Source organism: Ictalurus furcatus, chromosome 29, assembly GCF_023375685.1.
Source record: "Ictalurus furcatus strain D&B chromosome 29, Billie_1.0, whole genome shotgun sequence".
NCBI lineage: Eukaryota > Metazoa > Chordata > Actinopteri > Siluriformes > Ictaluridae > Ictalurus > Ictalurus furcatus.
In genome coordinates, this window is record NC_071283.1 from 6,245,229 (window position 1) to 6,260,006 (window position 14,778).

The 14,778-nt window shown below is 40.1% G+C and overlaps 1 protein-coding gene across 1 annotated transcript in view; it reads right to left on the bottom strand.

Moving 5' to 3' along the window:
- lmbrd1 (LMBR1 domain containing 1) overlaps window positions 1-14,778 on the bottom strand; it is a 71,251-nt gene that overhangs the window by 33,386 nt on the left and 23,087 nt on the right. Inside the window, exons 6-9 of the mRNA XM_053618947.1 lie at window positions 13,592-13,680; window positions 5,247-5,320; window positions 1,702-1,827; window positions 1,369-1,521 (exon numbers count right to left, since the gene is read on the bottom strand). Of these exons, the coding sequence (XP_053474922.1) occupies window positions 1,369-1,521; window positions 1,702-1,827; window positions 5,247-5,320; window positions 13,592-13,680 (442 nt within the window). The remainder of the gene's footprint in view (window positions 1-1,368; window positions 1,522-1,701; window positions 1,828-5,246; window positions 5,321-13,591; window positions 13,681-14,778) is intronic.

The window sequence follows — 14,778 nt, forward strand, 5'->3', positions numbered from 1 at the left end:
TAAGCTGTGCCTCAATGCCCTGTAGTGATTAAACTATTTGTTGATGTTAAAAGTGTCTCTCTTATACCTGTGCAGCAGCAGGTATAGCTGTTGCAACAGTTCTTCTTGAGTGGTCTGGAACTCTTTTTTGATTGTGATTTTAGATGTTTTGCCATTGGGGTCATTCTTGTGCTGCTTATCCACAACTACCCTCAGGATATAAGACACTTTATTCTCTGGATTGTACTCTGTAGAGACTGGGCAAGAGAGGTCATTGCACTCAGAACATTCTCCATACATGCACTTCATATATTCTGTGTCACGTTAGATCTCTTTCAAAAGGTCATCCAGATTGATGGTTCTGATTACTTTCAAGTAGTGTAGCTTCTGCACACGAAAACCCAGATTCTCATGCATCTTACACATGCACGTGTCCTTATCACTCAGGTCTGAACTTACAGAAGAGTAAGAGATGGAGCTCTGTTCTTCAGCCAAAAACTTCCTGTGCAAATTTTTCAGAGTATCCAAAAGGAACCGTTTTTTCCTTTTTATTTTTCTTCTGATTGAGACATTGCCTCTTCCAGTTGTGATGCGACTCACATCTTCCCTTGAGTAAAAAGCCCTGACTCTACTTATCAGACCATCCACAACCTGTTGTTCCACTTTTTTGGAACTTTTCCTGTTATCATTTTTTAAATATTTTATACTTTATATATTTCCGTAAAGCTGCTTTGGGACAATGTCCATTGTTAAAAGCACTATACAAATAACATGAATGATACAGTTTATATTAATGCATTCGTTCTAATACCCTACTGTTTCTATAGTAACAGATAATTCCTAGGGACTTGTATTTTGGTTGCTCCACATAATCAAAGACTAATAATCAACAGATTTTTTAAAAAATGTGCTGCTGTTGTTTAACAATGAAAAACAATCATTGATGTGGTGAAGTTTTTGTGGAGACATTTTAATTAACATTTATAGAACGAGACCCGGGTGTCAGTGCTTTGTAATAGTTACAGCGCTATGCAAAGTTTCCCAGCAAAGTCATCTTTTTTTTTTTTTTCATTCCAAACTGCAGTTTTTGAAAAACAGAGAGAGAAAAGGAGATGCTGGTGATAGAATGACTGTTTATCATGGCTATAAGTTAAATGGTACTGACTAGTCTCGCGGACATTCCACAACAATAAGTCTTAACTTTAAACTGTTAATGTGTGAGATACGGTTTACAATATAGACAGTATAGGCTTCATTAAAAAAGATATTGCTACACCAATGCATTATGTAGTAGGCTCATTTACTTTCACGACTTCAACAATCACATAAGCAGAGGATCAGTTACAGTTAAAGGAACACTAAGAAAAGAGGAAATCACTATTTACAAACCTTAAAGGGATGGAGGACCTTGCTCACTTTAGTGCAGCAGTTCTTATCAGCATTCTCGAGGAGATGGCCTCGGCGGCGCAGCATCAAATGCTTAGCCTCCAGCTCCTGCAGGTTCCTCCGGTCTCTCAAAGAGAGTGGCCTTCCATCCTCACACTGCACAGAGATAGACAGGTTAATGTCTGTCACCTAAGTTATAATCTGTTTTTAGTCATGCCAGTAATGCAAACTTGATTGACTTGTGAATAAGATAAGAGAGGAAGAACGACAACCTCAGCATTGTGTTTACCACTTTGCCTTCCACCTACAGACACCAACACATAGCTGTTCACACACCTTGGCTTTGAGCTTCTCTATCTGTTGCTCAACCTCCCCCATGTCTTCTGTGTTCTCCAGGCGTTCGTAGAGGACCCTGTGCGTGCCTTTGATCAGGTTCAGGGGTAACACAGACATGCCGTACGCCTGGCCAAAAGAGCGTTGAAAAGCAATTAGACACTACTTACGGGCATGATAGAAAGGCTGCACAACCCTCAGCTTCTCTTCAGCCCAAAGCTGCACCATGGACACTAACATTTCTGGCTTTGCTTTTTTTAACAGATATAATAGAGCTTTATGGTGTATAAAGTGGTACAGCAAACAAAAATGTGTACATTAGTTATGTTAGCAGAATTACAAATTGTGAGAACATGAGGATGACAGTAACAGAAAAAGAGTAAGACAAAGTTGTTTACTTTTATGAGGACAGACCCATTTTGAGAACCATTTTAAATACAGATTCCAACTACATATGTGAAAAGCAACTTGTAGATAAATCTTGTCCCATGTAACAGCAATCAAAATGGAGAGGAGCTGTAAAAGCGAGCACACTTTTCACAGTCACTGGACAAAAAATGGAAAATGACCAAACAAAATGAAAGGCAAGAAAATCTAAATGAAAGGCTCAACTGGTGCACATATATAAATGCCATAAATCAGATGTTATTTAACACTCTAGTGAGCATCAATAGGCATTTGAACCTCCACAAATGAAGATACGACTCGTTGTCTGTACAAAAGACCCTTGGGTCAGGAGTCTGCAGGAAGCCAGCATATTAGATTTATGAACTTAAATTAAAATAGGAACCATCATCAATATTCCTGCACTGAAAATCAATAATAGTAGAGACATAAGAAGACCTGAGGTACACGCACACTTATGTCCTTATCTCCCCAGTTATCATAAGGCACTTAAAACCAGAGTATGTGACACACACCCTATTCCTTATTTCACCTTTAATTTTCTAATAAAAAATGAGGAATGCCTAAGCAAAGCTAGGTGTTATTTGCTGACTGCAAAAACAGACCAAAGATGTCATACAATGGAACAGGATGAGAAAGAATCTATAAATGGAAGTTTTTGAGGAAGTAAATATTATCTCAAATATACTTGTGATATACAAATAAATATCCAAACTGAATTATTCTTATTTTTGTAGTAAATAAATTGCATTGTTCTTGATTTTGAATGACCTAATACTGGCCTCTGATCAGGGTTGTCTCTCCTTGCTTGTGTTGCTTGACCTTAGTGCAGTTTTTGATAACATTGATTATATTATTCACCTTGATAGACTAGAAAATTTTGTTGGCATTAAGGGAACGGCCCTCTCCTGGCTAAGGTCTTATTTGACTGATCATTATTAATTATATAAAGATACCAGTGATCCTGACCACTTTTGCTCCCCGGACCTACCCGATCCATCCTGATGCCCTACTTCTGGTTGGAGTTCTCATCAATTGGAAGTCACTTGCTACTGCTGAGGATGGCCCCACATGGTATAGCCTGAAGATCACTGAACAGTTATGCTATGATGGCTTAGGACTATAATTGCCACAAACAGTTTTACACTCACATCTCAGTCAGTGAACAGTGGATAACTTCAACAAAACAGACTACATGGTTATACAACTGCACTATTTGACCATTTATAGAAGGGATTTATTTACCATTGCACTACCTGGTGTCACCCAGATGAGGATGGGTTCCCTTTTGAGTCTAGTTCCTCTCAAGGTTTCTTCCTCATATCATCTCAGGGAATTTTTTTTTGCCACGGTCACCTCTGGCATGCTCATTAAGGATAAATTCCTATATTTAAAATCTATTTCCTGGATTTATACATTTCTGCAAAGCTGCTTTGGGACAATGTTCATTGTTAAAAGCACTATACAAATAAAACTGAATTGAATCGAATCTTGATTTACAGTAGGTAAATGACCATCGTTATATCAGGTAGTTAATGAACTGTCAATCAGCCAAAAAACTTGAAATCCTTCTGAAATGGATAGACAGGTGAGATGTGGATGCCAGAGGCTACATTCTAGCATATGGTATACAGTGCTGTGAAAAAGTATTTGCTGATTTCTTCGGTTTTTGTGTCTCACATACAAATAGTTTTAGATCTTCAAATGAAATACAACATAAAACAAAGGCAACCTGAATAAACACCTAGTTTTTTATTTATTTATTTATTTACTTATTGAAGCAAAAAAGGTTATCCAACATCCATCACCAATGTGAAAAACTAACAGCCCCCTTAAACTTAAAATCTGGTTGTGCCACCTTTAGCAGCAATAACTGCAACCAAACGCTTCCAATAACTGGAGATCACAGGGTTCATAGGGATTCTTCACAACTTTCAACAGACGCTGCGACTACCATGCAATATTTGGTGGAATAAGCACAAGCTAGCCCAAACAGAGCTAAACCTAACTAACTGAGAAAAATTGCATGAAATTGTTGGTGATCGCAAACTTTTGGCCATGACTTTATTTATATATGTGTGTGTGTGTATGCATGTTTTATATATTTTTATATATATATATATATATATATATATATATATATATATATATATATATGTATATATATATATATATATATATATATATATATATATATATATATATAGATATATATATATATATATATTATATTATATATATATATATATATATATATATATATATATATAATATTATATTATATATACACACACACATACACACACATATACATACACACACACACACACACAGACACACACACACAGACACACACACACACACACACACACTAGCAAAAAGTTTAGAGCATACATAGTTTATATTTAATGTGTGCCTGCTGTGTGCAGAAATACAGCCCTTATTTCAGGACTTATATAAACTTTGCAGATGGTACAAAAGCATTTACATGAGTTGAAAAGTTGCACAACTGTGATCAGCTCTACAAGTGTAAATATTTTTAAAAGCTCTTGCATTTACTTTCAGCTACAACAATGTTATATAGAGTTTACATTTCAGACAAATGTTTGAATCAAGAATAATGGCCACATTGGTGCAAAGTGAGATGATACATCAACCAGGCCTGGACAAATATGAAACTCCATAAGGAGCCTATTACTTAAGATTCCATTAGGTTGATCACATATAATAACATGTCACCCATTGTGATAAATCATTTGTCGCAGGCATGGCATGAATAGGACGGTATTGGTAATGGCGTATTAGTGGAAGGGCAGTGTTTTCATCAAGAAAAAGACAAAGATCTTAGAGTGAGCGTAAAGGCAGTGACAGTAATAAAATCCCACAAACCAAAGGCTGCCGCATCGTTATTTTCTATGAATTTCTTTGTGCTCAGCCCAGTTCACAGCACACATATACAAGGATGTTCTTATGTATTTCAATTAAACTGCCACATATGTTCTTGAGAGCAAAAAAAGATTTATACAATTTATACAATCCACTCACATCCTTTCGTTTTTAACACTTTAAAAGGTGCAGAAAGTATTTTAACGTGTGTGCAAATCAGCTTTGTACTGGCTCAGAAGTTGGCTCAACAAACTTACTGTGTATGTGATCACTGCCAGCATGCCGATCAAAGTCAGGGAGCTGATGGAGAAAGACAGTGCCACCACACCATCTGTGTGTGTTTGGGAGATAGATCGAGAGAGAGAGAGAGAGAGAGAGAGAGAGAGAGAGAGAGAGAGAGACAGACAAAGAAAGGGAAATGTATTAGTGAACATGTAGGCTATATCAGGTTCAAGTTCTAATACTGTACAAAGTTATTCAGAGTGCTTTGTCCCCATATGCATATATTCACAGATGACTGAAAGAATGCATCTGAGAGGCATGTATGTACAGTGCCCCAAACTAATATTGGCACCCCTAAATATGAGCAAAGAAGGTTTTGAAAAATTGTCTTTATTGTTTAACCTTTTGATATTTTGTTTAAAAAAAATATTCACAAAAATACTCTGCTCTGGATATCAAACAATTGATACTCTGGATATCAAACAATTGCAAACAACACAGGTTTAAAAAAAAAATCTGTCAAATATAGATGTGCAACAATTATTGGCACCCCTACGAATTCATATGGTAAAAATATATTTGAAGTATATTGCCATTGATATTTTACATTTTTTAGTACACTTGGGTGGATAGGAACAGGAAATTATTCAACCATGACTTCCTGTTTCACAGGGGTATAAATATGAGGTAAGACATAGGCCAAATTCCCTTAGTCATCCATAACAATGGGTAAGACCAAGGAATATGGCTGTGATGTGCGGCAAAAGGTTGTTGAGCTTCCTAAAATGGAAAGTGGCTATAAGAAAATAGCATTGAAAATGCCCATTTCCACCATCTGGGCAATAGTTAAGAAGTTCCAGTCAACTGGAAATGTTATGAATCAACCTGGAATTGGACAGGTGTCTATATTGTCTCAACGCACTGTGAAGAGGACGGTTCGAGTGGCCAAAACATCTCCAAGGATCACAGATGGAGAACTGCAGAAGTTAGTTGCGTCTTGGGGTAAGAAAGTCTCCAAACTTACAATCCGAAGTCACCTACATCACCACAAGTTGTTTGGAAGAGTCTCAGGAAAAAAGCTTCTACTCTCATCCAAAAACAAACTCAAGTGTCTTCATTTTGCCAGACATTACTGGAAATTCAAATAGGATCAGGTGCTATGGTCAGAAGAAACCAAAATAGAGCTTTTTGGCAATAAACACCAGAAGTGGTTTTGGTGCACACAGAGAGGTAACTATATGGAAAAGCACCTCATGCTCACATTTAAATATGGTGGTAGCTCTTTAAAGTTTTGGGGCTGCTTTTCAGCCAGAGGACCTGGACATTTTGCTAGGATATATGGCATCATGGACTCTATCAAATATCAACAGATATTAAATGAAAACCTGACTGCCTCTTCCAGAAAGCTAAAAATTGGTCATGGTTGTATCTTCCAGCAGGACAATGATCCAAAACACATCAAAATCAACACAAAAATGGTTTACTGACCACAAAATCAAGGTCCTCCCATGGCCATCCCAGTCCCTTGACTTGAGACCCATAGAAAACATGTGAGGTGAACTGAATAGGAGTCCACCTGCATGGACCTCGAAATTTGAAGGATCTGGAGAGATTCTGTATGGAGGAATGGTCTCAGATTCCTTGCCATGTATTCTCCAACCTCATCAGGCTTTATAGGAAAAGACTGAGAGCTGTTATCTTGACAAAGGGAGGTGGCACAAAGTACTGACTAAAAGGATGCCAATAATAGTTGCACACCAATATTTAACACACATATGTTCTGCACATATGTTCACTCAGCTGAAAATAGGCAAATATCAAAAAGATGGTTCAATATACTGATAATAAATACAGTCGCTGAGAATTTATATTTCAAGTTGACAGTAAATGTCCCGTCCATACCACTGGAATTGCTCAACTCTATCTATATATCTATCCAACTCTACAAGTATTGTCAACCTCTCTATCTAATTCGACAAGCATTGGCATGCTATCCATCTGTCCAATTCTAGATGTATTGGCACCCTAGATATCTATCTAGGTCTACAAGTATTATAGTGGAAATGTACTGTGCATCTCCTAGTCTTTATTTCTAATCCAGGCTCAGACTGTGCATACAAAAGGGACCTTAATCTGCATACAAAAGGGACCTGTGCATAGAAAAGAGACATTAATGATAGTAGATAGAAGAAAATTAGGGGAATTAGTGTTGCTGGATGGCATCTTATGATGTTCTCTGCATGGATCTCAACAGAAGACAAAATGCAGACAGTAATACAAAGTGGCTGAGTACAAATGTACAATTCCCATTTTGATCCAGTGATATGATAAGATCTCAAGCCCTCTCATTCACAGTAGTGCTCACAAGCTTTACTCAAATCCTGCATGGTAATAGAAATGCCCCACCCAAAAGAGAGAACAGCAGAGTGAAAAACAGTTGCTTAATTCTAAAATACATAGTCAGCATCAAATCATCATCAAAGTGGTAGAGAATTGGGGCATTCCACAGAGGCGCAGGCATCAAGCTGATGGCATTGCGTTTAGTTGCAAAATAAGTCATTATTCACCCAGGCAAACAATAACTGGTAAGTGTTTCTTTCTGGATTTTTTAGTTGAAACTAGTTTTAGAACCGATTGTCAGATAGAAGCTGTAACTGCGCTTCCTTGTTGCTACGAGCTGTTTACACGTTGCGAGATTAAAGCTAATTCTGGTATTCATATTCGGTTTCAGGTATGAATGAGTGTGTGAGTGTGTATGTGATTGTGCCCTGTGATGGACTGGCACCCTGTCCAGGGTGTACCTTGCCTTGTGCCCGATGCTCCCTGGGATAGGCTCCAGGTTCACAGTGACCCTGAAAAGGAGTAAGCAATAGAAGATGGATGGATGGATGGATGGATATTCGGTTTCAGTCGGGAGTCACTCGTTCACACGACTACCCTTTGTTTTGCTAATTAAAGAGGCGTGCTCGGCACTTGTTGAGGACTATAGTAGTGTGTCTGCCAGTTGTAGCTACAGCAAAAGTCATTATTCACCCAGGCAAACAATAACTGGTAAGTGTTTCTTTCTGGATTTTTTAGTTGAAACTAGTTTTAGCACCGATTGTCAGATAGAAGCTGTAACTGCGCTTCGTTGTTGCTACGAGCTGTTTACACATTGCTAGATTAAAGCTAATTCCGGAATTCAAATTCGGTTTCGGTCGGGAGTCACTCGTTCACGCGACTACTCTTTGTTTTGCTAATTAAAGAGGCGTGCTCAGCTGAGAAGCAACGCAGTATTTAAGAATTAAGAAATGCTGAGGCAGAAGCAGCTGCCCTTGTCGTGGCGAGCTCGTGTAAAGACCTGCGGGTCCACCGAGCAAGGACACCGACAAGACACCACTCGCGCTGCTAAGTATACCCCCCCCTTTATTCCTCTTGCGGGTAACCTGTTTACACATGTACTAACACTAACATGTGTCATCAGTTTATCCCTGTTATTTGCCACAGGCGCAGACAGCAGCATACTCCCAGAAAAGTATGCAACTTAGACAACCTACGTTCTCTGAATGTGGCCTCTGCCGATTCCCTCTCATTCTCTATTGAACTTTGGAACTGCCAATCTGCCGTCAACAAGGAAGATTTAATTCCTGCCTTTGCAACCCACTCCAACCTCAGTGTGCTGGCTCTGACTGAGACCTGATCCATTGCTTCTCTCCAAAACATGGAAATTTACCTGTCTTTCTCCTACACTTCCTTTGAATTTCATGCTGTTACAGTCACTGACCCTGCCAAAATGCATTTTGTTATTTACCGTTCTCCAGGTCAACTGGGGAAGTTCATCAATGAATTTGACACGCTACTGTCCACCCTCCCAGATGACGGAACTCCTCTTGTGGTCCTTGGTGACTTCAACATTCATCTAGACAAGCCACATGCAGCTGACTTTCTTGCTCACCTTCCCACATTTGACCTCAAGCAGTTCACCACACCAGCAACTCACAAAGCCAGCAAACAACTCGACCTCATCCTCACATGTAATTGCACCACACACAATCTTCTCATTACTCCTCTCCACACCTCTGACCATTTCTTTTTCCAGTTCTCTATTTCTCTCCCCTTACCCCCTTCACTGTCTCCACCCTCTACCTCTTTTCATTGCAATCATTGCTCCTTCCCCCCCTCACATTTCTCCTCTGATGTCACAAGCTTACTTCCCTCTGATAGCCACCTCTCCTCACTTGACTTAAACACCACAACTGACATGTTATGTTCCACCCTAACATCTCCTCTTGACAGCATCTGCCCCCTAACCTCCAGACCTGCTTGCACATCACCCTCTAGCCCTTGGCTCTCAGAAGCTCTGCGTAACAACCAGGCCAAACTAAGAGCATCTGAAAGGAAATGGCGTAACTAACAATCCAACTGACCTAACCAATTACCAAACACTTCTCTCCTCTTTTTCCAATAGCATCTCCATTGCTAAAGCCACATACTACCAAGAGAAGATTTGGAGTTCTCCCAACCCCCGCACTCTCTTCAAAAACTTTTCTTCTCTTCTCTGTCCCCCTCCTCCCCCTTCCCCTACCTCTCTCACTGCAGATGCCACTTTCTTTTCCAACAAGTTTACATCGATCAGGAACCAGTTCTCAACCCCAGACATGCATAGACCAGCTCCTCCATGTAACTCCCAACTGACTTCCTTCTCTCCCCTCTCAGAGACTGATGTCTCTAATCTCCTCCTCTCTAGCCATCCCACAACCTGTCCTCTTGACCCAACCCTTCTCACCTTCTTCAGTCCATCTCTCCCACACTATTACCTGCACTCACACACATCTTTAACACATCCCTCTCTACTGGCACATACCCTACCTCATTTAAGCAGGCCTGAGTTACCCCACTGCTTAAAAAAACAATCAATTAACCCTGCTGTGGTTGACAATTACAGACCTGTTTCCCTCCTCCCTTTTCTTTCCAAAACTCTTGAAAGGGCCGTTTTTAATCAACTCTCCAATTTTCTCACATAGAACAACCTCCTGGACACCAAGCAGTCTGGCTTCAAGAGCAATCACTCTACGGAGACTGCTCTGCTTTCCGTAACTAAAGCCTTACGATTAGCAAGAGCAACCTCTAGATCAGGGGTCGGGAACCTTTTTGGCTGAGAGAGCCATGAACGCCACATATTTTAAAATGTAATTCCGTGATAGCCATACAATATGTTTAAAACTAAATACCAGTAAATGTGTGCATTTTATGTAAGACCAACACTTTTAAAGTACAATAAGTCTCTGAATTCTTATCTAATAACGTTGTTATGCTGTTGCTGACCAATGATGAATAAAGTACTTCTTACCATTAATGCGACTTCTGGTGCTGCATGGTTTTGCTGATGGCTTTGTAGTCTGGTTGATACGTGGTGAGGTTAAGCTTCACGCAGGCGTTGAGACTTCCATCCGTAAAACGTGATCGTAGGTTGGTCTTAATGTTCTTTAGATGTGAGAAAGACTGCTCACATGTATACGTAGAGCCAAACATTGTCAGTACAGCAATGCTCACACGCTGCAGTGTGTGGTATGTGACGGGAAGCGCGTTCCAAGTTTTGACAATCAGCTGGTCCGCGGGTTGAAGTTTTTTCATTTCTCCCCACTTGTGTTTGCTCGCCAACTCTGCTTGCTGTCGTGCAAGTCTTTCCAAATCTTCATTCAGTGACTTGAACTTATTCACCCACATGTCTGAGGCCTTCAGGTCAGCAGCTTGTAGCTCAAAATCTCTGACGGAGACACCGGGGATGTAACTCAGGTCGGCGCTGTCCACTGCACACTCGTGTGGATGGGTGATGAACTTAAAAAGACGAGTGCGCTCATGAAATTCTCCAAAGCGTGCTTTGAATGACTGCAGGAGATTAGATGTGAAGCCCGCTAGCTGCTGAAGATCAAGATGTTGAGCAGGGTCACTTGCTGTGCATGCATCTTTAAACTCTCCCAGTTTTTCAAAGTGTAGTAAACGACCTGTTTCAATGTCGGCGATGAAGAGTTCTAGCTTGTTTTCAAATGCAAACACTGCTTGTTGAAGGGATAAGACTGTATTTCCAACGCCTTGCATTTTCACCGTTTCATCGATGCAATTTTATCATTGCATATTAGACACACTGCAGAACCTGCTCTCTCCACAAAGGCGAATACCTCTGTCCATTCCTGCTGAAAAGTACAATACTCCTTATCTTTTTTTTCCTTTTAGCCATCTTCTTCGATAAAAGGGTTTCTGCAATTAGCTAGCTGACTACTTGATTAAAAGGAGGGAAGTTTACTTCCTGACCTCACAACGACCCGTGTACGTTACGCATTATCCAATAAAAATTTGGTGTTGTCCCAGAGGACAGCTGTGATTGGCTCCAGCCACCCGCAACCATGAACATGAGTGGTAGGAAATTAATGGATTGAAATAGATGAGAATGTTTTATATTTTTAACGTTATTATTTTTTTAATTAAAGATTTGTCTGCAAGCCAGATGCAACCATCAAAAGAGCCACATCTGGCCTGCGAGCCATAGGTTCCCAACCCCTGCTCTAGATCATCTGTCCTCCATCAGATACTCCTGTCAACTCTCTCCAGCCTGGGCATCACTGGAACGGTTCTGTGCTGGGTGGAATTCTATCTCTCAGACAGATCCTTCAAGGTACCATGGAGGGGAGGTATTTCTGAAACTCAGCAACTCACAACTGGCGTTCCACAGGGGTCAGTTCTGGGTCCACTGCTCTTTTCTATCTACACTACATCTCTAGGGCAGGTGACTGAGTCTCATGGCTTCTCATATCATTGCTATGCTGATGACACCCAGCTCTATTTGTCCTTCCAGCCTGACGATCCATCCGTCTCTGCACGTATCTCTGCTTGCCTGTCGGACATCTCGGTCTGGATGAGGGAACACCACCTTAAGCTCAACCTGGCAAAATCTGAGCTTCTCTTCATCCCAGCCTGTCCCTCAATCAACCACAACCTCACTGCACAGCTCGGCTCAACCACACTCAAGCCAACCAGGACGGCCAGGAACCTTGGGGTGATACTCGATGACAGCTTGACCTTTACAGAACACATCTCAACAACTGCACAGTCCTGTAGGTTCATCCTGTACAACATCAAGAAAATCAGACCCTACCTCACCGAACAGGCTACACAGATACTAGTCCAAGCTCTTGTTATCTCAAAACTGGACTACTGCAACTCACTACTCTCAGGCCTCCCGGCCAGCTCCATCAAACTGCTTCAAATGATTGAGAATGTTGCAGCACGCCTTGTCTTCAACCAGCCAAAGAGAACCCATGTCACACCCCTCTTCATCTCCCTCCACTGTCTTCCTGTAGCCGCCCGAATCAAATTCAAGGCCTTGATGCTCACCTACAAGACCTTGTCTGGAACAGCACCCTCCTACCTCAACTCTCTCCTGAAGGCTTATGTTCCCTCACGCAATCTGCATTCAATCAACGACCGACACGTAGTAGTACCAACTCAGTGTGGCTCAAGGTCCCTTTCAAGAACATTCAAACTAACTGTTCCTCAGTGCTGAAATGAACTTCCAACCTCAATCTTCAAAAAACAGCTAAAGACCCATCTCTTCCGTGAACACCTAACCAACCCATAAAAATAAAATAAACTAAATAAATATAGTACTCTGGCATTTACACCTCTACTCTACACACTTTGCTTCTTCTGGAACTCAATTAACGGATCTTGTATGGTAGCACTACTTGTATTGTTCTCTGCTTGATATATCACTTTGTTTGTATTTTCTCATTTGTAAGTCGCTTTGAATAAAAGTGTCTGCTAAATGTAAATGTAGTTGCCCATTGTAGCAAATCGTTAGCAATGTTACAAATCCTGCTCTAGTTACACAATGTAGTCACTGAATTAGACTGGCTTTGCACCTCAGGAGTTGTTGGCCCAAAGTGACCACCTGGGATTGGGTAGTGGGTCACCACCTCTGATTAATTAAAATAATTTTCTCTGTCCACAAATTAAAATAATTTGGGGACAAATAAAACATAGCATGATCAAGGCACCAGAAATTGCCTGAGAGGTCTGCTGAAACTAACATCAACAGCAGGGGCAGCTTTCTCCACTTGCTGATAGAGGGTCCAGGCAACACAATGGGACTTGCTGACAATGATTAAGCTAAATGACACTGCTGCCAACGCAACCTCTACCATTTACCTCATCTTGGCAGCACTTGCTATTTCCATCAGGCCTGTCAACAAATACACAATGTGAGTGGATATGCTGTAGTAGAGGTTTACAGAATACTACAGCTATGTGGTTTCCCCAAGTATGCATCAGGCTGAACAGATAATTTGACATGGTATGAAATGGTCACTTCTAAGGTAATTATATAGATAAAAATGGTGCTTACTGCTGCTGCCCAGCTCCCTGAAAAGGTACTGCAGCCTGTCCCATTGGGTAGAGTTCTGCTTGGGTTGAGGCAGTAGTGGTGCAAATGCCCTGTGATGGACAAGATAAGCAATAATTCAGTCATCAATAATTCTGGCATTTAAATTGCAACTAACCAATATGCTCCTGCTAGAAATTAACAAGATCAATTTAATCATATTTAATGAAGTATTTTAAGGTACTTGATGCACATATGCAATATACAGAATTGCCAGTTTATTTACTTAATTAGGTACAGTGGCTATAAAAAGTCTACAGTCTACACAACCTGTTAAAATCGCATATTTTCATACCTTTCTACAATGATATCCCATACATGTTTTGTAAACTTTTTGCGGACCAAGTCAGCTGAAACCAAGATGTCAAGAAAATCCTAAAGAAACAGCTTATCTTTATTTGTGATTCATCAGAATCACTTCATTGATGAAAGTGTATGATGATTAATTTTATTAATGAATGATGATTAATAACACTTGAATTTTGCTGGTTGCTATATCACATTAAAGGTGGAAAAAGATCCGACATGGTTATCATGGTTTTAATTTTTCCACATTGCAACAATCTGGAATTTTAACAGGGGTGTTTAGCTTTTTTATATCCACTGTACAAAAAAAAAAAGTATGGAAAAGATCAAGCCACCACTTGAGTGATCCAACCTTAGCTCAGACCAGTCAAGCATTACACAACCATATTTAATACCAGTACTAGGCTTGTAAGATTGAATGCAATATACCACTGCCCTATTGTGTCCCCTAGTTCTCGCTGCTTGACGAGAGTATCGCTCATGGCTCGTGGCGTAGGCTGTAGTGACACTGACTCGAGGGAAAAGGGGTGGGGCCAGAAATATGTGACATGTGTCATTTACATGTTACTTCATTACAGCAAAAAAAGCTGGTTACACGTTGGCTGTAGCTGCTAGTCACTAGCATTGCATTTAATCCATTTTTTAAGTTAATTACCCAATAACAAGGTCAGTAATACTTGCAAAACTGAAATTGGGATTTTAAAAACCCAAATAACCAAGTTATTTGCTGTAACCAAGCTCAATTATCAAACTAAAATTCATAAAACAGTAAAATGATTATAAAAAAAAAAACCTACGCTTTATTTCTAAAATATTTTTATTTATTATTATTTTTTTAATTCTAC